General features: G+C 52.8%; 1 protein-coding gene across 10 annotated transcripts in view; it reads left to right on the top strand.

Annotated features, from left to right (window-relative positions):
• Positions 1-25,174, top strand: part of LOC123369347 (maestro heat-like repeat-containing protein family member 7) — a 172,383-nt gene that overhangs the window by 127,502 nt on the left and 19,707 nt on the right. For all 10 annotated transcript variants that reach the window (XM_045014846.1, XM_045014848.1, XM_045014847.1 and 7 more), the window contains 2 exons: positions 637-791; positions 1,171-1,315. In XM_045014846.1, coding sequence (XP_044870781.1) covers positions 637-791; positions 1,171-1,315 — 300 coding nt within the window. The remainder of the gene's footprint in view (positions 1-636; positions 792-1,170; positions 1,316-25,174) is intronic.

Genomic DNA, 25,174 nt, shown 5'->3' with positions numbered 1-25,174 from the left:
CAGCCTGGGGCTTTCTAGGCTGGAGCTCCCCAGCTCCTCAGCCTTTTCCCCAGCCCTGCTTCACCCTAGGTACCTGCTCAGCCTCTAAGCAGCCAGGCCCATCTCTCTCTGGAAGCAGAGAGAGAGTCTGACTGGGCTCTGGCTTCCCTGCTTCTTATAAGCCCCAGGGCTTCAGTTTGGGGCGTGGCCTCCAGCTGCAGCCACTTTCCCAATCAGCCCAGCTCTGTCAGGCCACTTTTAACCCCTTAAAACCCCGGAGCAGGGTCCACCCTGCTACACAAAGTAAATAAATTTTTTAAAATTTTTAAGAAGCTTCATTTAAAATGAAATTAAAATGCAGATCTCCCTGGACCGGTGGCCAGGCCCCGGCAGTGTGCCACTGAAAATCAGCTTGCGTGCCACCTTCAGCACACGTGCCATAGGTTGCCTACCCCTGGTCTAGGTGATCACCATGGCTGCTTGTGGCCTTGCAGTCTATGAATCGATAGGCTGGGAACTAGTGCTGTGTTCTAGGCCTGGGGCTGGTGAAGAGGTTCTGGGAGGGCAGATGGCTCTCAGGTGCAGCAGGTCCTTGGCTCCCCAGATCAATAGCCGTGCGAGGAAGCCAAGGCCCCCACCTCCCCATTTCCCTTCCAGGTGTCAGAGGCTGTGAAGAACATTCATAACCACCTGGACTCCATCAGCACGCCACTTGCCCGGCAGGAGCTGCGCAGGGCCCTTCTCCTGCTGGGCTACCGGTTCAGCAAGGAGGTGGTCGGAACCCTGCTGGGCTGCTCACTGTCATGTGACAGGTACGGGGCTGCGGCTACCACCACTTGCACTCTGGGTCCCCCGGACTGGTCCCGCTGCCAGAGACAGGGGAGTGCAGAACCCTCCAGAGATCTCCTGCTCCCTGCAGAACTGCTGCTTCTCCTGGAGGGTTTTGCAGGCTGGCTTGCCCTGGACACAGGCCAATCTGCAAAACCCTGCACGGCATCCCTCGGCCTCTCCTGTGGCTGACACTCAGACCTGGCCCCATGTAGCCTGCACCAGCCAACAGGGTCCTTGCAGGAGCAGGAGGGCAACAAAGGGCCGGCCGGTGAGGGGAGACCCAGCAGGCGTGCCAGTGCAGAGGGGTGCAGGAGGCTGGCAGGGCTCTGATCGGGTGCCACTGGCTCTCTCCCTTTGCAGTGTTGCTGCGGAGATGTGGAAGATGCTGACATCCCAGCCCAAGACCACAAGAAAGATCCTTGGGGAGCTGGTCAGCATGCTGCAGGAGCCGGCTCGGCGACAGCATCAGCTCTCTGAGAGACCAGCTGGCGTCCCCCCCTTGGCCGTAAGTACCAGCCCCTGCAGCAAGGGAAGGAGTGCCGTGTGTCCTCATCATGGCCTGAGGGGGTCTCTCAGTCTCCCACGGGGTATAGTCATTGGGCCAAAGAGAGAAAGAGTGTGACTTTAGCCAGTGCTATATTCGAGCCGGAACACGCCGAAACGCTCTCCTGGTGCTATTCAGCAGCACTCATAGAATCACAGGGTGAGAAGGGATCGCAAAGTCAGCTCATCCAGCCCCCTGCAACAGTGCAGGACTTCTTGTTTCTAACCCACCCTGGACAGATGGCTCCAGCCTCCTTCTGAAAACCTCCAGCGAAAGAGTTTCCACAAGCTCCCTAGGCATCTTTCCCATCGTCCTACTCTTCTTACAGTTAGGAAGTTTTTCCTGAGGCTTAATCTATATCTGCTGTGCTGTAGTTTGACCCCATCGCCTCTTGTCCTGCCCTCTGTGGCAAGAGAGAACAACTTTTCTCTATCTTTTTTTATGGCAGCCTTCCAAGTATCTGAAGACCATTATCTAGTCCCCCCTTAATCTCCTCCTTTCCAAACAAAACATAGCCAGTTCCTTCAGCCTTTTTTTCTTATGGCTTGTGTTCCATCCCTCTGATCACCTTTGTCACTCGCCTCTGGATCCTTTCCAGTTTCTCCACATCCTTTCTAGACATTGGTGACCAAAACTGGACACCGTACTCCAGCTGAGGCCTAACCAGCACTGAGTAGAGTGGTACTATCGCCTCCCATGACTTGCATGCTATACCCAGGGGCGGCTCTAGTAATTTCGCCACCCCAAGCAGGGCGGCACGCCACGGGGGGTGCTCTGGCGGTCGCTGGTCCGCGGTTCCAGTGGACCTGCTGCAGACGTGCCTGCGGAGGGTCCGCTGGTCCCGCGGCTCCAGTGGAGCATCCGCAGCCATGCCTGCGGGAGATCCACCGGAGCCGCGGGACCAGCGGACCCTCCGCAGGCACTCCTGTGGGAGGTCCACCGGAGCTGCCTGCTGCCCTCCCGGCGACAGGCAGAGCGTCCCCTGCGGCTCTCATTGCCGCCCTAAGCGCGCGCTTGGCACGCTGGCGTCTGGAGCCGGCCCTGGCTATACCTCTGTTAATGCAACTTAAAATTGCATTTGCTTTTTTTGCAACAGCATCGCATTGCTGACTCATGCTGAGGTTGTGATCCATCACAGCTACCAGATCCTTCTCAGCTGGTTATCCTCCATTCTGTATCTGTGCATTTGCTTTTTCTTCTCTAAATGTAGCACCTCACATTTGTCTTTGGCGAATTTCATTTTGTTGTTTATAGCCTTGTGACGCAGTAGGGAGCGGGGTGGATTGACCTGGGAATGTCATTTAGTTTTACTGGGACTGTCTGCATTGGGGATGGGAGAGCAGGGGATGACTTTAGGTGAGGGACGAGCCAGTAACGTGAGCCAGGCAGGGGGGTGGGACTAGTCGACACTTTTGCCCAGGAAACTGGACAAAGGGAGAGGGGAAGAGCAGGAGGGGGAGAGAGCCTGCTGGAGGGGTTTTTGGTTTCAGTTTTGGGCTGGCTGGGAAGAGGCAGAGAACCCCAAGTCTGGGGTCTAAGATCCTTGCCCCCTAGAGGGTCCTGGCTGAGGGGTCCTGGTTGTACCTACATGCCCTCCTTGGGACTGTGTTCCTGTCGTCTAATAAACCTTCTGTTTTACTGGCTTGCTGAGTCATGGTGAATCGCAGGAAGTGGGGGGTGCAGGGCCCTGACTCTCCCACACTCCGTGACAAGCTCGGTCCTCCAATTTACCATGATCCCTCTGAATTTTAGCTCTTTCCTCCAAAGTATTGGTGACTCCTCCTAGCCAAAGACCAGCTGGCATGAAGTCTGGTTAGTGGATGTCGAAGAAGAGGGATTTTCCTTGTTTGTCCTGCCATGATGGTTAGCTTGGATGCCTTATCTGTAGCAAAGTTTCATCAAGGTCTCTCCATAGCAGTAGGGTGGTGGTAGTTTTCTGTTTCTCCTTATGGACCTAGCTGAGAGTCCAGATTAACATCTCTGCCAATGAAGATAAAGGAACACAAAGATTCAACTGCATGTGAGGTAGCTTTACAGCTTTCAAAAGAAGCAGAAACCTCAACTTTTGAAGTTGAAGTGGTTAACATGTCAAAATCAGAACTTGACACAACTGTGCAGGTAAAGCAAATGGCATATTACATTTAACTGAATTCCAAATTCTACATGGTGTAGATATTGGTATCAGTCTTTGTTCACAATTCAGTGCTACAGACATGCTAGACCCTATCTTGTCTGCAATGCACTGAAAGCATTGCAAATGAGGAATGTGCGCTCAGATGCCAGAGAGTGACGGAAAGATAGCCATGTCTGTTGATGAATCAACTACTCTGAGCAATGAATCAACAGTTAGAATCTATTTAAAATGTGACACTTTGAAGGATGATGATCCTCACTTCATGTTTCTTGATCTGATTGCATTTCCACATCAGACGGCTTCAGGCACTGTAGATTATGAGCTGAAATGTCTCAATAAATTAAATTCTGATTACAATTACTCTTGTAGCATTTGTGAGTGATGGTGCTAGTGTTATGCTTGGCAAGAACTCTGGCATAGCGAGCTGTATTGTGAAGAAGTACCCAATTGTTCTAGAGAGGTAGTGTGTGAATCACAGGTTGGATTTGGCAGCTGCTGAAACATTGAGTGAAGTAAGAGCTGTAAATCACTTGGAAATTGTTGACAAACTCTATACGTTTTACAGCCGGTTACCTGAAACCAAGAAAGAACAATGTGGATGAGCAGCTGAGAAAGATTGGGGGTGTCAAGTGCCTATTGCACTGTATTTGCTGCCTCGCTCAGTAACAAGAGACTCGCTCTGCACACAGGTGCGCGGTGACCGAGGGGTCAGTCGGCTACTTCTCCACCCTGCGCTGCCTCGCAGTAAACTGCTTCCTGCGTGGCTCTGGCAGACGTGGCTGGGCAAAGACAGCTTCCGCCATGTCTATCTGCAGCGTTGGTGTAGCCCTGTCAGGCCCAGCACATGAGAGAGACAAGGTGAGGGACGGAATGTCTTTGGTTGGCCCAGTGTCTGTGAGTGAGAGAGAGAAGCTAACACAGAAAACTCCAACGCTTGTCTTGGGCCAACCTAAGATATTCCCTCACCCACCTTCTGTCTCTCATCACCCAATATCTGGGCACATGAGGAAGGCCACCGACCCCACCAACGCCCTTCTTTGTCTGCAGTTCTCTTGCAGCCCCAGCGCTGCATGCTCGGAGCTGGCCTCGTGGAAGGGCTCCCTGTCGAGTGATTAAGGGTTTGGGTCTCTAGCACGTAGGCCACACAAATCCAAAGAGTCTGAGGGTGAGCGTTCGCTTGCTCCCCACTGCATCCTCAAGCATTCAGCCATCAGGGACGGCTCCAGATCCCAGCACGCCAAGTGCGTGCTTGGGGCAGCATGCCGCTGGGGACCCTCTGCCGGTCGCTGGGAGGGCGGCAGGCGGCTCCGGTGGACCTCCCGCAGGCATGCCTGCGGAGGGTTCATTGGTCCCGCGGCTTCGGTGGAGCATCCGCCGGCGTCCCTGTGGCACTGGTCTAGTTAGATTTGTAAATGGAGGATCAGTCCTTGCCCACCTCGATGATGTGGTGTTTGTGTTTCCTAAGCCAGGGCCATGGTTTTGATCCGTTTCCAGGAGCGTAACTGGATTTTCAGTGAGCTCATGGCCATCCTCAACTGCAGGGACGATAGGCGTTCTTCATTCAGGTGAGCCTCACCGGTGGGTGAGGGTCGTGAGAACAGCCCCAGCCCAGCGGTGACTAGGGCATGGGGCTGACCTATGGCCAGGGGTGGCAGGTTTGTAGAAATTTTGGTGGTGCTCAGCAGAGCCTGCCCCTCCAAACTCTGCCCCCCCATACTCTGCCCCCCACCTGCCTAAGGCTCTGGGAGGGAGTTTGGGGGGGAGGGGGCCTGGGGTGCAGACTCTGGGAGGGAGTTTGGAGGCCGGAGTGGGGTGTGGGAAAGGGGTGGAGGGGAGGAGTTGGGAGGGTGCGGAACTTACCTGGGTCTCCTAGGCAGGGCGGGCTGGGCGGCCCCCATGTGCTGCTACCCTCAGGCACTGCCCCCACAGCTTCCTATTGGCTGCAGGGGCATTTGAGGTGAGATACAGACCCACCCCACCCAGGGACCACAGGGAGGGGCTGGCAGCCATGTGGAGCAAGCAGGCAGGAAGCCGCTCAGCTCTGCTGCACTGCCAGTGGTGAGTGGGGGCATCGAGCTGTTTTAAATGGGAGGGGGAGAAAGGTGGGGCCAAGGCCCATGGTGCCCAGGCACCGCAGGCCCATAGAACTCGCCGTCCATGCCTATGGCCAGGAGAGGGGTGGCCCTGAAGGCCCTGGGGGTGGGTGGGTGCGCAGGGGCAGGGAAAGCTCCTACAACCCTAGGGGTGGAGTCACTCAGTCTGGGCATTGTTACCTGTCCCAGCTGGTGTCACGGGGCTGGAGCAAGGTTCAGGGTCAGGTGTCTCTTGTTCCCCAAGGCTCAGTTCCATAGAATGGTCCCTTGTGTGACCTCGGCCCTCAAGCCCCCTCTGACGTCCGTGTGCCATGCGCAGGCCGGGCAGCCGCCTGCCCATCCACGGCCAATTCACCCTTTGGAGCACAAGGCTGCAGACCCCCAGCTCCGCATGCAGCTGACCCTTAGTGAGGGAGCAGGGCAGGCCTTGATCTCAGCTGGAGCCTTGAGGGGCCGTCGCGCTAGAAGCATTTCAGTGGGGACCACATGGTGACCAATTGTGGTGCCCGGCATACAGCCCATGCCGGGTCCGTGGCCAGTGGAGCTAAGGGCCCCGTGGCAGAGATGAGTTGCAAGAGGCCAGCCCCGTTCTCTAGCTTGTTTCACTGTTGGTGTGTTAGCTCCTCCAGTGCCCTGACCTCGGCAATGAGCTGGAAGACGCCATTGTGGAGGAGATGAGCAGGCAGCTGAGAGACCCCCAACACCGTGGTGCACTGGCTGGCGCTCAAAGGCCTCCTCAACCTGGCCCTTCGCCCAGAGAAGGTGAGAGGGGAGGAGGGCTGGGGGATAAACCCAGAACCGCAGGGAGCTGCTGCAGTGCTAGGGTCATTGAAACCTTCCCAGGGTACATGGCCCTGGCCTGGAGTCAGAAGCCCTGAATTCTATTCCTGGCTCTGCCACTAACTTGCAGGGTGCCCTTGGGCAAGTCCCTGCCTGGCCTTTGTCTGCTGTTCTGCAGGGCAGGGCCTGGCTCCTGCGGGGTGCATCTCTAGGTGTGTGCAGCACCTGGCATAGCCGGGCCTGATTGTGTCTGGGGTCTCTGTGATCCAAGAACCCTAGCACTAGAGTAGCAGCAGAGCTGCAGACTCTAGACCCCGAGGGAATGCTGGCGACACCAGTGATCAGGGATGCCTGGACAGAGCCATTTCACTTCAGTTAGGAACCATTTTTTCCTACAAATCCCTTTTAAAGCCTCATATATTTTAGCTGTTGACGTCACGGCTCTGTCCCGTAGCACTCGCTCCTCTGAAGAGCTCTGGAAGGGCCTTTTGCTGCTAAGATCTCATAACAAGTTTGATACACACAGTATAGTGAAGGCAGAGAAAACCCTTGGGGCTTAAATACACAGATCTGGCAGCCTGGTAAAGAGGTGACAATCTGAAGGCAACTCTCGCGGGTCAGTCCGGTTTATTAAACCCGGATTATGACTAGATCAGACACGGAGAGGGTGTGACTGTAATTCTCTTTGTTATACACCATTCCCATCATTCCATGTGCCTCAGCCTGGTTTTCACTTGCTTCTAGTTCATTTTCCCTTCTGGAACCGGTTAGCCTGTATTTGACACATTTTTTCCCTGATGCTGGTTGAGATTTTGTGGGGCTGTCTTTGAAAGGTTCAAAAACCAAATACAGAAATGATTGAATCTGGCTTTTAGTAACAGACCAACCCTAGAACTAGTGTGCAAAATCGGCTTCCTCCCCTAGGCTGGGCTGTAAGGACTGAGACTCAGGAGAACCCAGCCCTGTACGAGATCCTCCAGGAGCAGGCCTGCAGGCAGAAGATGAAGGAGCTCTTCCCTTAGCTCTACATCGCTCTGCTTTTCCACATCACCTACACGGTGGAGCCGTCCATGCAGAACATTGCTTTGCACCAGAGGGTTCATAACCATGAGGACACGCCCAGACTCCTCAGCTCTGTCAGGTACCGCCAGCCCGACACCCAGCCTGGGTTCTGCACCGTCGCCCGCAGGCACGCGGCAGGGCCGGCTCGCTCAGTAACAAGAGGCTCGCTCTGCACGCAGGTGCACGGTGAAGGCCATGAAATCCTTGCTTCGATGTGCTGGCTACGGGAACCAGGTCACCTTCATTCTGAAGCAGGGCGGCTGGGACATGCTCGTGAGCTCCGACACGCACAAAGGCATCTGCCTGCTTGCTTGCTGGCTGGCTGCTGGCTGCCAAGAACTGACCACAGCACCAGCTCCCCTCCCTGGGCCCAGGACACGGCCACATTGCCTTCCCTGCTGGGTGAGATGTGGTTCTCAATCGCCTGTGTGGAACAGGCCGCAGCCTCTGTGCTGTTGACCGAGGGGTCAGTCGGCTACTTCTCCACCCTGCGCTGCCTGGCAGTAAACCGCTTCCTGCGTGGCTCTGGCAGGCGTGGCTGGGCAAAGACAGCCTCCGCCATGTCTGTCTGCAGCGTTGGTGTAGCCCTGTCAGGCCCAGCACATGAGAGAGACAAGGTGGGGGAGGGAATGTCTTTGGTTAGCCCAGTGACTGTGGGTGAGAGAGAAGCTAACACAGAAAACTCCAGCGCTTGTCTTGGGCCAATCTAAGATATTCCCTCACCCACCTTCTGTCTCTCATCACCCAATATCTGGGCACATGAGGAAGGCCACCGACCCCACCGACTCCCTTCTTTGTCTGCAGTTCTCTTGCAGCCCCAGCGCTGCGTGCTTGGAGCTGGCCTTGTGGAAGGGCTTCCTGTCGAGTGATTAAGGGTTTGGGTCTCTAGCACGTAGGCCACTGGGCATTTTAAGCCAGCAGGAACTAGTCCGTGCCAGCTGCGCATGACTAGTCACCCGGGATCTCCTGTCCTGTGGCACTGGTCTGGTTAGATTTGTAAATGGAGGACCAGTCCTTGCCCACCTCGATGATGTGATGTTTGTGTTTCCTATGCCAGGGCCATGGTTTCGATCCGTTTCCAAGAGCGTAACTGGATTTTCCACAAGCTCATGGCCATCCTTAACTGCAGGGACGATAGGCGGCACATCCTGGCCATGGCATTCTTCATTCAGGTGAGCCTCACCAGCAGGTGAGGGTCGTGAGAACAGCCCCGGCCCAGCGGTGACTGGGACATGGGGCTGACCTATGACCAGGGGCAGCAGGTTTGTAGAAATTTTGGTGGTGCTCAGCAGAGCCTGCCCCTTCAAACTCCGCCCCCCACCTGCCTAAAGCTCTGGGAGGGAGTTTGGATGGGGGAGGGGGCCTGGGGTGCAGGCTCTGGGATGGAATTTGGGTGCTGGGTGCAGGCTCTGGGAGGGAGTTTGGGGACAGGAGGGGATGTGGAGGGTGGGGGTGCAGGCTCCGAGAGGGAGTTTGGGGGCCGGAGTGGGGTGTGGGAAAGGGGTGCAGGCTCTGGGAGGAGTTGGCAGGGTGCGGTGCCAGGGCCATGGTTTGGGACCGTTTCCAGAAGCGGTCCTGGATCTTGCACCAGCTGATGGCCATCCTCGACACCAGAGACAAAAAGTGGCACATCCCTGCCATGGCCTTCTTCATTCAGGTGAGCCTCACCGGTGAGTGAGGGTTGTGAGAACAGCCCTGGCCCAGCGGTGACTGAGGCACGGGGCTGACGTATGGCCAGGAGAGGGGTGGCCCTCAAGGCCCTTGGGGTGGGTGGGTGAGCAGGGGCAGGAAATCCCCTAGATTCCTAGTGGTGGAGTCACTCTCTCTGGACATTGTGGTGTTACCTGCCCCAGCTGGTGTCACGGGGCTGGAGCAAGACCCAGAGCTGGATGTTTCTGGATCTCCCAGACTTAGCTCCACAGCCCTCAAGTCCTGTCTGACTTCCATGTGCCGTGCACAAACAGGGCAACCTCCTGCCCATTCATGGCCAATTCACCAGAATCCCCCCCCCCCGGCTCTGTGTGCAGCTGAGCCTTAGTGAAGAAGCAGGGCAGGCGTTGATCTCAGCTGGAGCCTCAAGGGGCTGTTGCACTAGCAGCATTTCAGTGGGGCCCACCCTGGTGACCAATCACAGTGCCCGGTGTACAGTGTAGCCCATCCCGGGCCCATGGCCAGTGAAGCTAAGGACCACATGGTGGAGATGAGTTGCAAGGGGCCAGCCCCGTTCTCTAGCTTGTTTTGCTGTTCGGGTGTTAGCTCCTCCAGTATCCTGACCTCAGCAACGAGCTGGAAGATGCCATCCTGGACCAGATGAGCAGGCAGCTGAGACACCCCAAGACTGTGGTGCGCTGGTTGGCGCTCAAAGGCCTCCTCAACCTGGCCCTTCACCCAGAGAAGGTGAGAGGGGAGGAGGGCTGGGGGATAAACCCAGAACTGCAAGGACATGCTGCAGGGCTGGGTCATTGAACCCTTCCCAGGGGCATGGCCTTGGCCTGGGAGTCAGGAGCCCTGGCTTCAATTCCTGGTTCTGCCCAGGGCTGGCTCCAGGCACCAGCATTCCAAGCTGGTGCTTGGGGCGGCATTCTGCAGGGGGCGGCAGTCCCCCTTGTTTTGCCCCCAAGTAGCACGCCGAATTGCCGCCGCGGGGGGGGGGGGGGCAGTCCGTGTGCCCTTAGGGCGGCAGGCGCATTTCCGCGGCAGCGGCAATTCACCGGCAGCTTCTATGTTTAGCTGTCCGGGTCGCCTTCAGCTAAACATAGAAGCTGCCGCCGAATTGCCGCCGCCGCGGAAACGCGCCTGCCGCCCTAAGGGCACACGGACTCCCCCCGCCCAGGGCGACAATTCGGCGCGCTGCTTGGGGCGGCGAAAACTGTAGAGCCGGCCCTGGTTCTGCCACTGACCTGCTGGGTGATCTTGGGCAAGTCCCTGCCTGGCCTTTGTCTGTTGTTCTGCAGGACAGGGCCTGACTCCTGCAGGGTGCGTCTCTGGGTATGTGCAGCACCTGGCACAGCCAGGCCTGATTCTGTCTGGGGTCTCTGTGATCTAAAGAACCCTAGCACTCGAGTAGCAGCAGAGCTGTGAACTCTAGACCCCCCCAGGGAATGCTGGTCACACCAGTGATCAGGGACGCCCGGACAGAGCCATTTTGCTTCAATTAGGAACCATTTTTTCCTACAAATCCCTTTTAAAGCCTCGTAGGTTTTAAACTGTTGACGTCACGGCTATGTCCCACAGCACTCGCTCTTCTGAAGAGCTCTAGAAGAGCCTTTTGCTGTTCAGACCTCATAACAAGTTTGATACCCACAGTATAGTGAAGGCAGAGAAAACACTTGGGACTTAAATACACAGATCTGGCAGCCTGGTCAAAGAGGAGACAAACTGAAGGCAACTCTCGCTAATGATAATTTACTTCCCCTCAGAATAGCGGGTCAGTCTGGTTTATTAAACTAGATCAGACATGGAGAGAGTGTGACTGTAATTCTCTTTGTTATACACCATTCCCATTGTTCCATGCGTTTCAGCCTGGTTTTCACTTGCTTGTGGTTCATTTTCCCTTCTGGAACTGGTTAGCCTGTATTTGACACATTTTTTCCCTGATGCAGTTTGAGATTTTGAAAGGTTCAAAAACCAGATACAGAAATGATTGAATCTGGCTTTTAGTAACAGACCAACCCTAGAACTAGTGTGCAAAATTGGCTCCCTCCCCTAGGCTAGGCTGTAAGGACTGGGACTCAGGAGAACCCAGGTTCGGTTCCTGGCTCTGCCAGACTCCCTGGGTGATTGTGGGCGAGTCACGTAGCCTCTCTGTGCCTGAGTTCCATGTCTGTACAATGGGGATAGAAATCCTTCCTTTGTGTGTCTAGCCTGTAAGATCTAGACCAGGGACTGTCAATTACTGTGCCTGGAAAGCCCCCAGCACAAGCTCTGATTGCAGGTAGGCCCTCGAGGTGCTATTCAAACAATAATACACTTGATTTGCTTGGGGTCAATGTGTTGTGTAGAGAACTTTCCACAGATGATACCTACTAATAAAAAGCATCCCCTGAGATCTGGGGTACAAGGATGCAGCTGCTTATGTTGCAGGTATCCGGCCCTGCTGCCCGTGATCTTAGCTGGCTTTGCAAAGGCTTTGAGGCTCTAACACAGGGGTCGGCAACCTTTCAGCAGTATTGTGCTGAGTCTTCATTTATACATTCTAATTTAAGGCTTCGCGTGCCGGTAATACAATTTAACGTTTTTTAGAAGGTCTCTCTATAAGTCTATAATATATAACCAAACTACTGTTATATGTAAAGTAAACAAGGTTTTCAAAATGTTTCAGAAGCTTTATTTAAAATTAAATTAAAATGCAGATCTTATCAGTTTAGTGTGATCCTTGCCCTTGCTTTTTCTTGCTGAGTTTTCCAATGTCTGGCACGTATTTGGATACTTTAAGCTGCACACAGGCTTCTGAGTGATCACTTGTTAACCGGCTCCGAGAGGGACAGAGGACAGATTTTGTGTGTGAAAATACCTGTTCACACAGGTATGTGGATCCAAATGCTGAAAGCATTGCAAACGCAATTTTCTTCAAACAGTTAAATTTCACTGGCAGGGATGTCCAGCAGGTCAGAATAGAGGCCCCATGATCTCTCTCGGTGGCTTCAAGTGCGCTCTGCAGATCCACAAACTTTGATGTCCACAATTCTGAGCTTTTTAACTGAATGAGTTGCATTTCGAAATCTTCAACACCCATCCACTGAAATACAGACAAATCCAAGTCACTTTCGTTGAACTTTTCAGATTTAATTAGAAAAGAAAGCATTGGGCCAAATCGCTGGAAATCTTGAAATCTGTCAGAAAATTCTGATTCCAGTTCTTGCATGTACTTTCCAATCTCATCGACATTGACAGTGCAACATGTCGATAGCTCTTTTATGAGTTGGAAATAGCGGAAAGTAGAAGTTTGAATATCCCTGGAAAAAACTGCTAGTTTCACAACAAATGCTTTCCAGGCTTCATAAAGATCCAGAACTGTTTGCCCTGCACCCTGGAGACAGAGGTTGAGTTCGGGTTAGGTGAGCGGTGATGTCAGTTAGAAACATGAGCTTACACAGCCATTTGTCATCTTCCAGTTCGGGGTAGTTTTGTTCTTTTTCCGACAAAAAGGCCTTGATTGCATCAAAACAGTTTACAAAGCACACCAAAACCTTGCCACCACTTAGCCACCGAATGTTGCTGTGAAGTGGGATGTCGTTATAAGCACTGTCCATCTCTTCTAGTAGTGCTTGAAATTGTCTGTGAGTCAAAGCAAATCGAGCAACAAGGAAATTCACAATTCGCACCACTGTATTCATCACATTATTAAGCTCTGAATTAGAAATTTTAGCACACAGGTTTTCTTGATGGATGATACAGTGAAATTTGACTGTTGGATGGCCAATTTGATCTTCAGGCAACTTTACAAATCCCTTCTGTTTTCCAACCATGGCAGGAGCACTATCTGTTGTCACACAAAATATTTTTCTGATGTCAACTCCTCGTTCTTCAAAATGGTTTACAAAACTTTCCAGTATATCTTCCCCATTTGTTGTGCCATGCAGGGGTTTTAGGCAACAAAGTTCCTCTTGGATTTCATTGGAAGCACACTATCTTGCAACAACTGCAAACCGTGGAATGTCGTTTATATCCACGCTCCCATCAATTGCAACACTAAAACTATGTCTTTCAATGCAGTCATCTGCTTTTCCTTAATGTTTTCTGCCATTTCACTTATGCATCTCTCAACTGTTCTGGCAGAGATGGGCAGTTCTTTTATTCTAGATATGATTGTATTTTTATTTGGCAAATCATTGAACAAAATCTCCAAACTGCTGAGAAAAATTTCTTTTATATATTCCCCATCTGTAAACAGCTTTCTGTTTTTTGCAATGTACTGTGCAATCTTGTAACTTCCTACTGTAGCTTGATTTTTACTTACACTTAAGCTTTTAAAAACACTGCTTTGCTTCTCATAGGCTGCTACTGCCTTTTTGATTGATTCAGTCTTGTCTGCTTCATCAAAAAAAGTTTTCTCGTGCTTCGTTTCAAAATGTCATCGAACACTTGACGTGCGACAAACAACACTTCAATAACAGAAAGCACAAATAGCACAGTCCTTCTTTTCAATAAACCCAAATGCATCTGTCCAAGCAGGCTGAAATGATCAGACATCTAGCTTCACTTTCTTAGGAGCTGCCATTTTGTCAAATGTTCCCTTCAACTCTCAGTGGGGCAAAAAATGGCGATAGAAGGCAGGCACAAGGTCAAATGCAATGTGGGCTGAGATAAGCAATTTTAAGATGGGGGTGCTGAGCTGCAGCCCCTCTTCCCTTGTGTGCAACCCTCACTGTCCCAGGCTGGGAACAGTGGGCCACAGCGGGGAAGCTGCAGAGCAGTGATCCAAGGCCAGAAGAGCCCAGGGTGGCCTGCAGGGACTCCAGGCCAGAAAACAGGCTGAGCAAGGGTGGAGTCAGTAACTGGAACCCCAGATTGGCAGCTGAGGTGAGTGAGCTGCCCCGGTAGGGCTGAGCAGGGTCGCAGGCCTGGACCCTGTCTGGAAGGGCGCCTGCGCAAGATAAGTGGGGCTGCCGCAGGGGGGGGGGGGACCCTGGCTGGCAAAGGGCCAGCAGCGGGAACCCCAGAGCGGCTGCAGACTGAGCGGCTCAGCCTGTCACCGCTCTGGGGTTTCAGCCATGGGCTCCTGCCAGCTGGGGTCTCAGCCCCCTGCCAGCCTGGGGTTCCTTCCCCCAGGCCGGCAGTGGGTGCTGAGTGGGACTGGCTGAGGGTCCCCAGCTGGCAGGAGCTGGTGGCAGAAAGCGCCAGAGCGGCAGTGGGCTGAGCAGCTCAGCCCGCCCCACATGCCATTAAAAATTGGCTCGCGTACCACATTTGGCACGCGTGCCATAGGTTGCCGACCCCTGGTTTAGAGCAAGCCCTAGGTGAAGAGGGTAAGAGAAGAATTTCTCTGAGGGGTTGTCATAAACAGATAGTTAAGGGTTAATGTCTCTTTTACCTGTAAAGGGTTAAGAAGCTCAGTAAACCTGGCTGACACCTGACCAGAGGACCAATAAGGGGACAAGATACTTTCAAATCTTGGTGGAGGGAAGTCTTTTGTTTGTGCTTTTTGTTTGGGGGTTGTTCGCTCTTGGCACTAAGAGGGACCAGACATCAATCCAGGCTCTCCAAATCTTTCTGAATCAGTCTCTCATGTTTCAAACTTGTAAGTAATAGCCAGGCAAAGCGTGTTAGTCTTATTTTTGTTTTCTCAACTTGTAAATGTTCCTTTTTGCTGAGAGGATTTTACCTCTGTTTGCTGTAATTTTGAATCTAAGGCTAGAGGGGGTTCCTCTGGGCTATATGACTCTGATTACCCTGTAAAGTATTTTCCATCCTGATTTTACAGAGATAATTTTTACCTTGCTTTCTTTAATTAAAAGCTTTCTTTTTAAGAACCTGATTGATTTTTTTTCCTTGTATTAAGATCCAAGGGGATTGGATCTGGACTCACCAGGAATTGGTGGGGGAAGGGAGGGGGATGGTTAAATTCTCCTTGTGTTAAGATCCAAGGGGTTGGGTCGGTGTTCACCAGGAACTTGGTGAAAAAGCCTCTCAAGGCTGCCCAGGGAGGGGAAGGTTTTGGGGGGACAGAAAGTGATCCAGACACTAAAATTTCTGGATGGTGGCAGTGTTACCAGATCTAAGCTAGTAATTAAGCTTAGGAGTGTCTATGCAGGTCCCCACATCTGTACCCTAAAGTTCAGAGTGGGGGAGGAACCTTGACAGGGGTGAATTGTTGCTTAGAGAAGCTCCTGGGGAAAGGAATCCTCATGGTAATCTGTGCAAGCAGCTTGCTACAGCTAAAGGGTGTGAAAGTGATTTAATCAAGGAAGTATCAGAGGGGTAGCCGTGTTAGTCTGGATCTGTAAAAGCAGCAAAGAATCCTGTGGCACCTTATAGACTCAAACAGACGTTTTACAGCATGAGCTTTCGTGGGTGAATACCCATATCTACACCAGCGACACCATCACAGGACCTAACCAGATCGGCCACACCATCACCGGTTCATTCACCTGCATGTCCACCAATGTAATATACGCCATCGTATGCCAGCAATGCCCCTCTGCTATGTACATCGGCCAAACTGGACAGTCTCTAAGGAAAAGGATAAATGGACACAAATCAGATATTAGGAATGGCAATATACAAAAACCTGTAGGAGAGCACTTCAACCTCCCTGGCCACACAATAGCAGATCTTAAGGTGGCCATCCTACAGCAAAAAAACTTCAGGACCAGACTTCAAAGAGAAACTGCTGAGCTTCAGTTCATCTGCAAATTTGACACCATCAGCTCAGGATTAAACAAAGACTGTGAATGGCTTGCCAACTACAGAACCAGTTTCTCCTCCCTTGGTTTTCACACCTCAACTGCTAGAACAGGGCCTCATCCTCCCTGATTGAACTAACCTCGTTATCTCTAGCTTGCTTCTTGCTTGCATATATATACCTGCCCCTGGAAATTTCCACTACTTGCATCCGACGAAGTGGGTATTCACCCACAAAAGCTCATGCTGCAAAACGTTTGTTAGTCTATAAGGTGCCACAGGATTCTTTGCTGCTTAATCAAGGAAGTTTCAGTTCCTAACAGCCAGAAATTTTCTGTTGTAAATGGATCCACTGACTTTCCTTCTGAAAGATCTAGTGTGGATAGCTTTGAAAAGGTCTCAGATGGAGTAAGAGCTGTTAAAAAAGTTAAGCAGCCCTATAGCCAAGTGGCTGTGTTTGGCCAGCTTGTTGGGAAGACAATGGTGTTGGGAAAGGAATGTCTTCATGCTGATTCTTTAAGTGAGCAGTATGTGTGATATCCACCCATTGCAGTTTGGCTGTTCCATACTCTGCTGGGTACCAGGCCCTGCACAGAGAACTGCTAAGAGCAAGGATTGATGAGGCAGCAGGCATCCGGCCATGAACTCTTGCTAAGTGTCCCTGGAGTGATGTGAATGGGAGAGGCCAGGATGTGCTTTTTGAGTCTTGCCAGGGCTCCTGGAGAATCCTCCTAATTGTCCCCTGACTGGTGTAGCCCACAACTGTGGGAGCAGCAAAGAATCCTGTGGCACCTTATAGACTAACAGACATTTTGCAGCATGAGCTTTCGTGGGTGAATACCCACTTCTTCGGATGCAAGGTTTTTGTATTCTTGCATCTGAAGAAGTGGGTATTCACCCACGAAAGCTCATGCTGCAAAACGTCTGTTAGTCTATAAGGTGCCACAGGATTCTTTGCTGCTTCTACAGAACCAGACTAACACGGCTACCCCTCTGATACTTAACTGTGGGAGGTCCACCGGAGCTGCGGGACCGGCGACTGGCAGAGCGCCTCCCGCGGCATGCCGCCCTGCTTGGGGCAGTGAAATGTCTAGAGCCGCCCCTGTCAGCCATAAAACCGTTCTGCTCTGAAACACCAGTAACCAAATCTGTCCTCAGACCCTGAAGCACATACTGTAGCCCCATGTCCCATGACTCATGGGTGCTCCCTCTTCTTGCAGGCTCTGCACAACCACTATTCGCGGAGCCTGGACACCATCCTCAGGGGCCGGTTGACAGAGACCCCCACCATGGACAAGCTGCAGCACCTCCTGGAGGTGAATAGAATGGGACGGTCTGGGTGGAATTGCCTCTGAACCCTGTGGGAGGGCAGCAAAGGAGAGACTAGAGGAGCCCCGTTTCCATTGTGTCCTTCCAGCTTGGACCCAGCCGGACACGCGTTCCCAGAGCTGCCAGTGCAGGGGGAAGGAGCTGGGACTGTCAGTCAGAGCTCTGCACGGTTGCATTAAGCACTAAGAGTGAGCACCAGGCCTGGCTGGGGCCTGAGAGACTGAAACCCCTGCGAGATGCAGGACATGGGCCTCTGAGAAAAGTCACTGGCTCCTTTCTAGGGAGACCCTGAGATACAGGAGGTGCCTCAGGGAATCAGCTCTTCTGTCCTAGGGACACTGCAGTTCCCAGAGGGATTGTCCTCAGGGCCATTCCATCAATCCTACCAAGGCCTTTGCAGCTGGGGTCTGGGGTCCAGGGCATGTGCCTTGATCCTGACGTGCTGTTCATGGATCAGGGGTTCAGAGCAAATAGACCAGCCCTACGACTGACCATTGTCCCAGCCTGGAGAGACAAGGAGCTTGTGCCCAGCAAGACATGGGCAGTGTCATGAACCCCCTTTTCAAGCTCTGCGACCAGGGCTCGGCTACTCCACCCTGAGCACAAAGTCTGAGCCCCTTGGGGAGGCTGGTTTGTAGAGCATGTACGCCTGCCCACTGACCCTCCCCTGCCTCCTTCTCCCGCAGCACGTCCATCCCTCTCTCCAGTCGAAAAACACCCAGGAGAGAGCCAGGGCCGTACAGACCAGCACTGCCCTGCTCAAATTCGCCACCTCCCTGCCTGTATTTGACGTAAGTGACCTCTGACCCCAGCATCCTGCAGAGTCAGGGCTTGAGTCAAGTTCCTCATCCCATGGCTAATTGGTCCCCCCTGGGTCCGTAAGGGACTGCATTCCATAGGCCGCTGGCTGGCAGGGTCGTGCCTGGCCTCAGGGCCCTTGTTATTCTGGAGCACCTAGGCAGCGAATGCTCAGCGAGGGCCCTTGCCCTGCTCCCTTTGCTCCGAGCTCCCTTGGGGGCAGAGAGGAAGGGTAGGTCCACACTTACCGCGGGAGTCAACACGGTGAGTTCGACTTCTCGGAGTTCGAACTATCGCATCTAATCAAGACGCGATAGTTCGAACTCCCCACGCGCTCCGGTCGACTCCGGAACTCCACCACCGCGAACGGCGGTGGCGGAGTCGACCTTGGAGCCGCGGAGTTCGACCCCGCCGCGTCTGGACGGATAAGTCAGTCGAACTAAGGTAGTTCGACTTCAGCTACGCTATTCGCGTAGCTGAAGTCGCGTACTTTAGTTCGACCCCCCCGCCCCGTAGTGTAGACCAGACCGAAGAGGGCTGTCGCTCCTCTCCTCCAGCGCCTCCTACTGAGGAGTGGGAGCAGAGCTCAGGTCCAGGGGCGCTGGGGAGCTGAAGGGAGAATGTTGATGGATTCCCCTCTCCTCCTCCTTCCACCAGACCTCCTCCGCCTTCTCCAAGGCAGGCGAATTCGTGCTGCAGCTGGGTCTCTATATATCTCACCCAGCCGATGATATCAGCCGGCAAGCCAGGGGTGGGATATGTTGGCTTCACTGGCTCCTGCTTCAGAAGAGGGGTAAGAAACCCAGCTGGGCAATGGGACCCCATGGAAACGAGCCTCTGGGAGACTAGCTCCAGCTGGCCATTGGGACGCCTCTAGAACTAAGGCCTCTCCGTTTAGACCCGCTGTAGCGGGAAAGAGGAACCCCAATAGAAACAAGGCCCCTCCTTTGAGACTCCCTCTGCTGGGCAATGGGACCCTACAGAAAGAAGCTCCCTTCTCTGAGACCGACCCCAGCTTAGATGTTGACTCTTTCTCTCCCCCTCTCTCTGAAGTAGGGAGATGAGTGTGAAAGTGCCAGGGAAATTGGCTGCTTTATCTCAGAGCCCGGCTCTGTCCCCCAGCCCACCCCATACGGGGCAGCCAGCTCGTGAGGGGACAGGAACGGAGCTATTGAGACACATGAAGGGAAAGAGCCCATCATGAGGGCAGGGGCAGGAGCAGGGACCACAGGAGACGGACACAGAGCTTGTAGGATGTCACCAGTCGGGTATCCAGGGCCAGATCCTGACTTCAGTGGGTGTGGGGGTTTCACAGTATTAGACACCCCCATTAACAGGCACCCACTCCCAGCGCACAATGACTGTAAGGGTCACATGGTTACTGTGATGGCTGAAACAAATCCCCCTTTTGGTACTAACCCGCCTGGTACGGACCCTGCGATTCCATTGGGCCATGGATGCCATGAGGACCCTGGCCAGTGTGCACCCAGAAGGAAACAGGCACTGAAAGCGGAAGGCCAAACCTCCCCAATGGGTATGTCTTTCTCCCCCAGGGCTCAACACCAGAGAGGCACCAGAGCTGTGGTGCCGGGTTGGGCTCCACGATCCCAAGCATCCGGGGTACAGAAACCTGGCCAGGGTGGGAGAGGTAAGGACTCTCCGCTGGTGCATTGCAGCAGCTCAGGTGTGGAGCTGTGTCCCCCTGCAGTGAGTGTGTCATGGACACAGGGCAAGAGCCTGCTCCTTATTTTGAGCAAAGTATGTGAGGCTCCTGGGAATGTCCGTGGGGTGAGGTGTGGGAATGAACCAGATCTAAAAGACCCCGAACCTCTAGCGGGTGAGCTGCAGGAGCTATCGCTGCTGGGAGCAGGAGGGGTCCTGCGTTGTCTGTGTGAGCTGGGTTCCAGAGCGCGCAGACACATTCCCAGCATCTCATGCCACCTGTGGTGAATCCTGCTCCAGAAAGAGCTATTTGAGGCCTCAGTGCCTGCAGCTTCTTACTGAAGGAGGTTCCTGGTCCATGGGACCCCAAAGGTTGACTGCCCCAGGACTCTTGTCCACCTTGTGAGCCACTAGAGGGATTTAGAGCCTGGTTCTGGGCCATTGCAAGGGCTCTGGTTCTTTTGGTTTTAGGTCTTTGGCGAGCTGTTCATGGAGGACCAGAAAATATCTTTCCTCCAGGCGGGGCTGCTGGCCATCCACCTCTCCCTGCTCTATGTTATCCAGCTGCTAGAGGACGAGGTAACCAAAGAGGGATCACCTGGGGAGGGACCCCCCAGGGTCTTTCACCTCCAGGCCATTGAAAATCACTCCCATCCCATCCCCATGCGCTGACCAGGGAGCAAGGAGAGGATGACCCCAGGCAGGTGCCATTGGTCGGTGCCAGCTTGTCCCCTGAGCAGCTCAAAGCAGGGCAGGCCCAGCTGCCCAGCAAGGCTATTTCCTAACAGGCGTCACATCAGCACGACACACTGCCATTGCTCATGCGAGGGACTGCCAACTCCCCTAGCCACCTCTGTGAGCCTTTCATCCCCCTCCGGGCCTCAGGCCGGTTCCTAGTGCTCTGGTATCGTGTTATCCCAGCCCCCACCTGCTCTGGGAGAACTGGAGGAGTCAGTCAGCAGAGGCTGCTTAAGTGCCCCATTCACCAGAGCTACTGTCCATGGCATCCTGTTAAGGATGGGGGATCCCTTGGGGAAAGGTGTCCACTTCCTCTCACCCCACGGCACTACTGCCCAAAGCCTCCCAGCCCCTCAGCTGGAGGGGGCAATGGTGGCTGAGGGGACTCTGGGGAGCGGAGCTGGATTCCTGCTGGGTTGGGAGGTAGAACCGTTCTCGCTGGGGGACTGAGAGGAGTTCATTCCACAATGGTGGGAGAGGGGATGGAAGTCACTAGAGAAGAGAGAAGATTTCGCCTCGGCGGTTGGGCGGGGGAATCCGTCCCTCAGACGTGGGGAGGAAATTTTGCTGGCTCCTGGTGCAGTTAATACCCTTCGTTCTCGTGTGTGTCCAAGTCTCTGATTGATCCTTGTTCCCTTGCAACAGGGGGACATTACAGCCAACATCATGGTACAACTATTTAACATCAGGTGCTTGCGCCAGGTCCCCAAAGCCCTGCAGGGGCTGTGCTCTGTGGGGCAGCACTGAAGACCCCCACCCCGCCTTCGCATGACCAGCTCCCACCCCCTGCCGCAGGTACTGCTCTGTCTCACTGTGCCTGGGGGGAAGGGCTGGGGGGAGCGGCCATAGAGCCCACAGCACTGAGAGAAACCAAGGCCGAGCACCTCGCTCTGAACACCCTGCCCCACCCCAACCCCTGGAGCTGGGGCCAGGCCAGATACTGGTTCGGAAGAATCAGGCTGTGGGGCTGGCCCAGAAGTGAGAGCATCCGCAGAACCAGGGGTTATGCTCAATAGCCATTGCAGTCTGGGAGGGGTGTGCTTAATCTTTTGGAAAATCCCTTGAACATGTTGAAAGTGATACATAGGAACACACCTTATATTAAAAGGCCTTGTAATGCTAATGTTGCACTGTTAATGCCTGTAAACAGTATTAGAACTTTTCACAGGAGAAAAGACATTCCAGACTTAATGTGAAAGCAGCAAAGAATCCTGTGGCACCTTATAGACTAACAGACGTTTTGCAGCATGAGCTTTCGTGGGTGAATACCCACTTCTTCGGATGCAAGTCATCTGGTTTACAGAACCAGACTAACACGGCTACCCCTCTGATACCAGACTTAATGTGCTGTATGAAAAAGGAAACTGAGGCACACTACCATATTGCTTTCATGGATAAATGCCAAAATTCCTGTACTATGGACAACATTGATATCTACATTGACTTGAAGCTAATTGGGTTCCAAACAGTGGCCAGAGTTTGTATGAATAAAGTAGCTATGTTCTTTTACTCTTGGCAAGATCACATGAGACATACAGGAATCCTACTGCAAGAGCAGATCCAATCCTCTATTGTTCTACCCAAGTTTTACCTTGAGTTTGTAAAAAGATTCAGTCATGTTACTGAACATGAGTTGGGTAAATCATTTCTGTTACGCGCTGACATGGCTTCTAACCCAGAATGGGAAGCTTTTGGGATGCAGTCAGAGATGTTTGTGTCAGCTCTTCCTGCATCAATTTTGCGTTGGGGGTGTGACATTATGAGTGTAATATAATATCTCATTGAAAGGTGACAGGGCCAGAAAGAGTTAATTACCTCATAAACTGACCTGACCCATGGCTGAACTTTAGAGACTTGTTAGGAAAATATGTAAATGAATAGAACTTTGAAATGCAAGTCTGCATTGTTAGAGGTAGAAGGGTAGGTGTTTGCTCAGGTCTTGTGATATAAGCAAACAAGTCTTGTCTATTGCTGTAGCTTTGATTCAAAGATCAAAAAGGGAATATTAACATTTAGGAAGATACTTGAGTGAAATAGTATTATTGTCTATATGTCTCTTTGAAGGTTGTGATAAACTGTATCTGAACTGTTTAATGGATAAATTACCCTCTGCTAATTGCCAGGATGTTTGGGAGAAGAAAAGTTAAGCCTATTGTTTTCTCAAGCCAAAAGGCTGCTGAAAATGTATAAGAACCCTGGGACACGATCCTACTTCATCTCAGATCTGCTTTGGGTTTCAAGATCCCCAGTCACTGACTGGAGTCACTCTGAATATAGACATTGGACTATAGCCTATGGACTATTTCTAAAAGGACTTTGGCAACTACAAGCTCATCTCTACTATGTATCTGAACCTCAAGAATTGAATTCAAGTCTTTATGTATATTGATCTTGAAGCTCAGACCCACAAAACCTCCCTTGGTATTCGGTAGTCTCTATGGCGGGGAGAGTTCTGAGGGAATAGAATGTTGGGGGCTGGCTCTGGCGGGAAAAGCTGGTTCTGGTTCTGGTTCTGGCCGGTTTGAGCCAGGGGAATCCAGTGTCTTACCTGTAAACAAGTCAGCTGACAAAGTTGGAGTCCTAGGGTCACAGTTCATATACTCCATGCTGGATTTCATTAAAACCAGAAGGTCCTGGGCCTAACACCCGTATATTGTGTCCACTGTGCCTAGAAATAGTAGGGAAAGGTTTCTGTATTGGGGTATCGTTTGTTTTCTCGAATACCAAGGGAGGTTTTGTGGGTCTGAGCTTCAGGCTCCTAAACCTGTCACTGATTCACTGTTTGTTTATGCTCGTATTTCTCCCCCTATTTTACCCAGTTTCTGTACCTCTGGCTGCAACCTACAGACCTTTGCACGCAGGATCAGAGGGATGTGTGCTGGGTAGAGCCCAGTCACTGGAGCCGCCAGCTGCCCCCGCTCCGCTAAAAGCCAGCCTCCCTCCTTTGGGGCTTCGTGCACCACAGCCTGCCTGAGCAGGGTGAAACACTTGGTGACTATGGGGGGAGGCTCTTCCCACCACCCCAGACCCTGGCTTCTTCCCCATATGCAATGTCATCAAGACAACATAAGGGCAGAACAAGGTAATTATAAATTTCTTAAGTAAGTTTTTTTTAAATGAGTCATTTTATGAGATCAACTCTTTCCAGCAGGAGTTAACTATTAATTTTGTGAGACAATTGAAATAAACAGGCTTTTGTTTTACTATCTAAATGTAAAAATGTTCATTCTAGGTTTCTTGCTACTATATGATCCCCTTACTCTCTTAATGCACCACAAATGTGCCTGTATTCATCACAAATGTTGGAGAAAATGCATTAATAGTAACATGTTTATTGTTTTAGGAAACTCTGTGATACAGCCTTCAACCAAGTGTCCCTGAATGATGAAATTATTGAAAGGCCCTGGCTCATATACTCACCATCACCTGGCTGTGTCTTCTGGTTTGTATGCAAATTGTTGTCTCTGAACAGCACATCTGCACTAGCTAAGAGAGGATTTGATTCATGGGATCACATTGGCAGACTTGCTGCCACACAGGCCTGGGAAAGATGAGCCGCGAAACCCCCACAAAGCCAGCCCCTGGCACACAGCTCTGTAGCACTGAGTCCCCGTACATGTGAGCGCAATCCAGCAGGGCCCTGGGCCAGCCCCACCCTCTCCCACTGCCGCTCTCTGGCAGGCCAGGGCACAGTTCACAACTTAGCACTGATCAGCTGCAGGTATCCTCGCGGGCCATGATATGGTTTTAGCAGCATTTTAAATGTTTGGGAAAAGTGAGATCTGTGCAATAGGCAACGTTGTTCCATCTGGGCACCAGTCAGCTCCTGTGCGCCAGAGAGCTCCCACAGCTCACACTGAACCAGGGACGAAGGGGGCAGGAGGTTGGAAGAGAAGGCACCAGCCTGGGACCCAGGAGACCCATGGCCATTTCCCAGCTCTGCCACAGATGTTCTGCGTGGCCTCGGGCAAGTCCCTTATTCCCTCTGTGCCGCAGTTCCCTGTCTGTTCAGTGGGGGTAGCAGCCAGGCCGTGCCTTGCAGGGGGTGGTCAGGAAAAATGCAATTGAGGTTGGGCGGGTTGGAAGAGAAGGTACCAGCCTCCCTGCCGCTTTCCCGCCTTCTTCTCCTGCCCTTTCACAGTGGTGTCTGAGCAACTCCATCTGCTCACGAGCCCGCCCCAGCTCCCCCACCCTGCTGGCCTTGCCCACCTGGGAACTGCCACGGCCCCAATATTCCTGGGGGAAGGGATCAGGGTTATTTCCCTGGGCAGGAAGAATCCTGAGTGGTTGGATCCAGCCTGTCTGCTGTGCAGCTTGTAAACCAGCAGAAGGAGAGGCGGGAGTGACCCAGGGGAGGCCGTTTGGCCTGCGGGATGGGGAGCTGGCCTGGGCATCCAGAGGCCTGGGTTCTAATCCTTCCTGTACTGCCGACTGGCTGGGTGACTTTAAGCACATCCATTTGCTTGTTTCCCTGCTGGCTGCCTTGGCTAGTTAGAGTCTGAGCCCTGTGGCCCAGGGATTGTCTGCAGCACGTAGTGCAACAGGGCCCTGATCTCAGCTGGCATCTGTAGGCGCTGGTGGAACAGAAATAACTGGGCTGGCCCTGATGCTGAATGAGGCAATTGCCTCTCTTCACTCACAAGCAATGCCTTGTCCTGGCTTCTTGCAGAATGGCTGAGGAAGCCCCCAAGGGCCCCTTGAAACCCATCCCCATCTGGGAAGAGATAAAAACCTTGGGGGAAGAGCCCACAGCAGCAGCAGGAGCTGTGTGCCTCAGCCTTTCTGTGCCGGTGAGTGGGCGCCTCCTGGGTGGGCGGAGGAGGCTGCAAAAATGGCCGGGGCCGTGGCCCTGCATTGCGGTGGGGCTTGGCCCCTCTGGGG

This window comes from Mauremys mutica, chromosome 4 (assembly GCF_020497125.1).
Source record: "Mauremys mutica isolate MM-2020 ecotype Southern chromosome 4, ASM2049712v1, whole genome shotgun sequence".
In the NCBI taxonomy this organism is placed as follows: Eukaryota; Metazoa; Chordata; order Testudines; family Geoemydidae; genus Mauremys; species Mauremys mutica.
The sequence above is the reverse complement of the archived record's forward strand: the minus strand, read 5'-3'. Positions and strand labels throughout refer to the sequence as shown.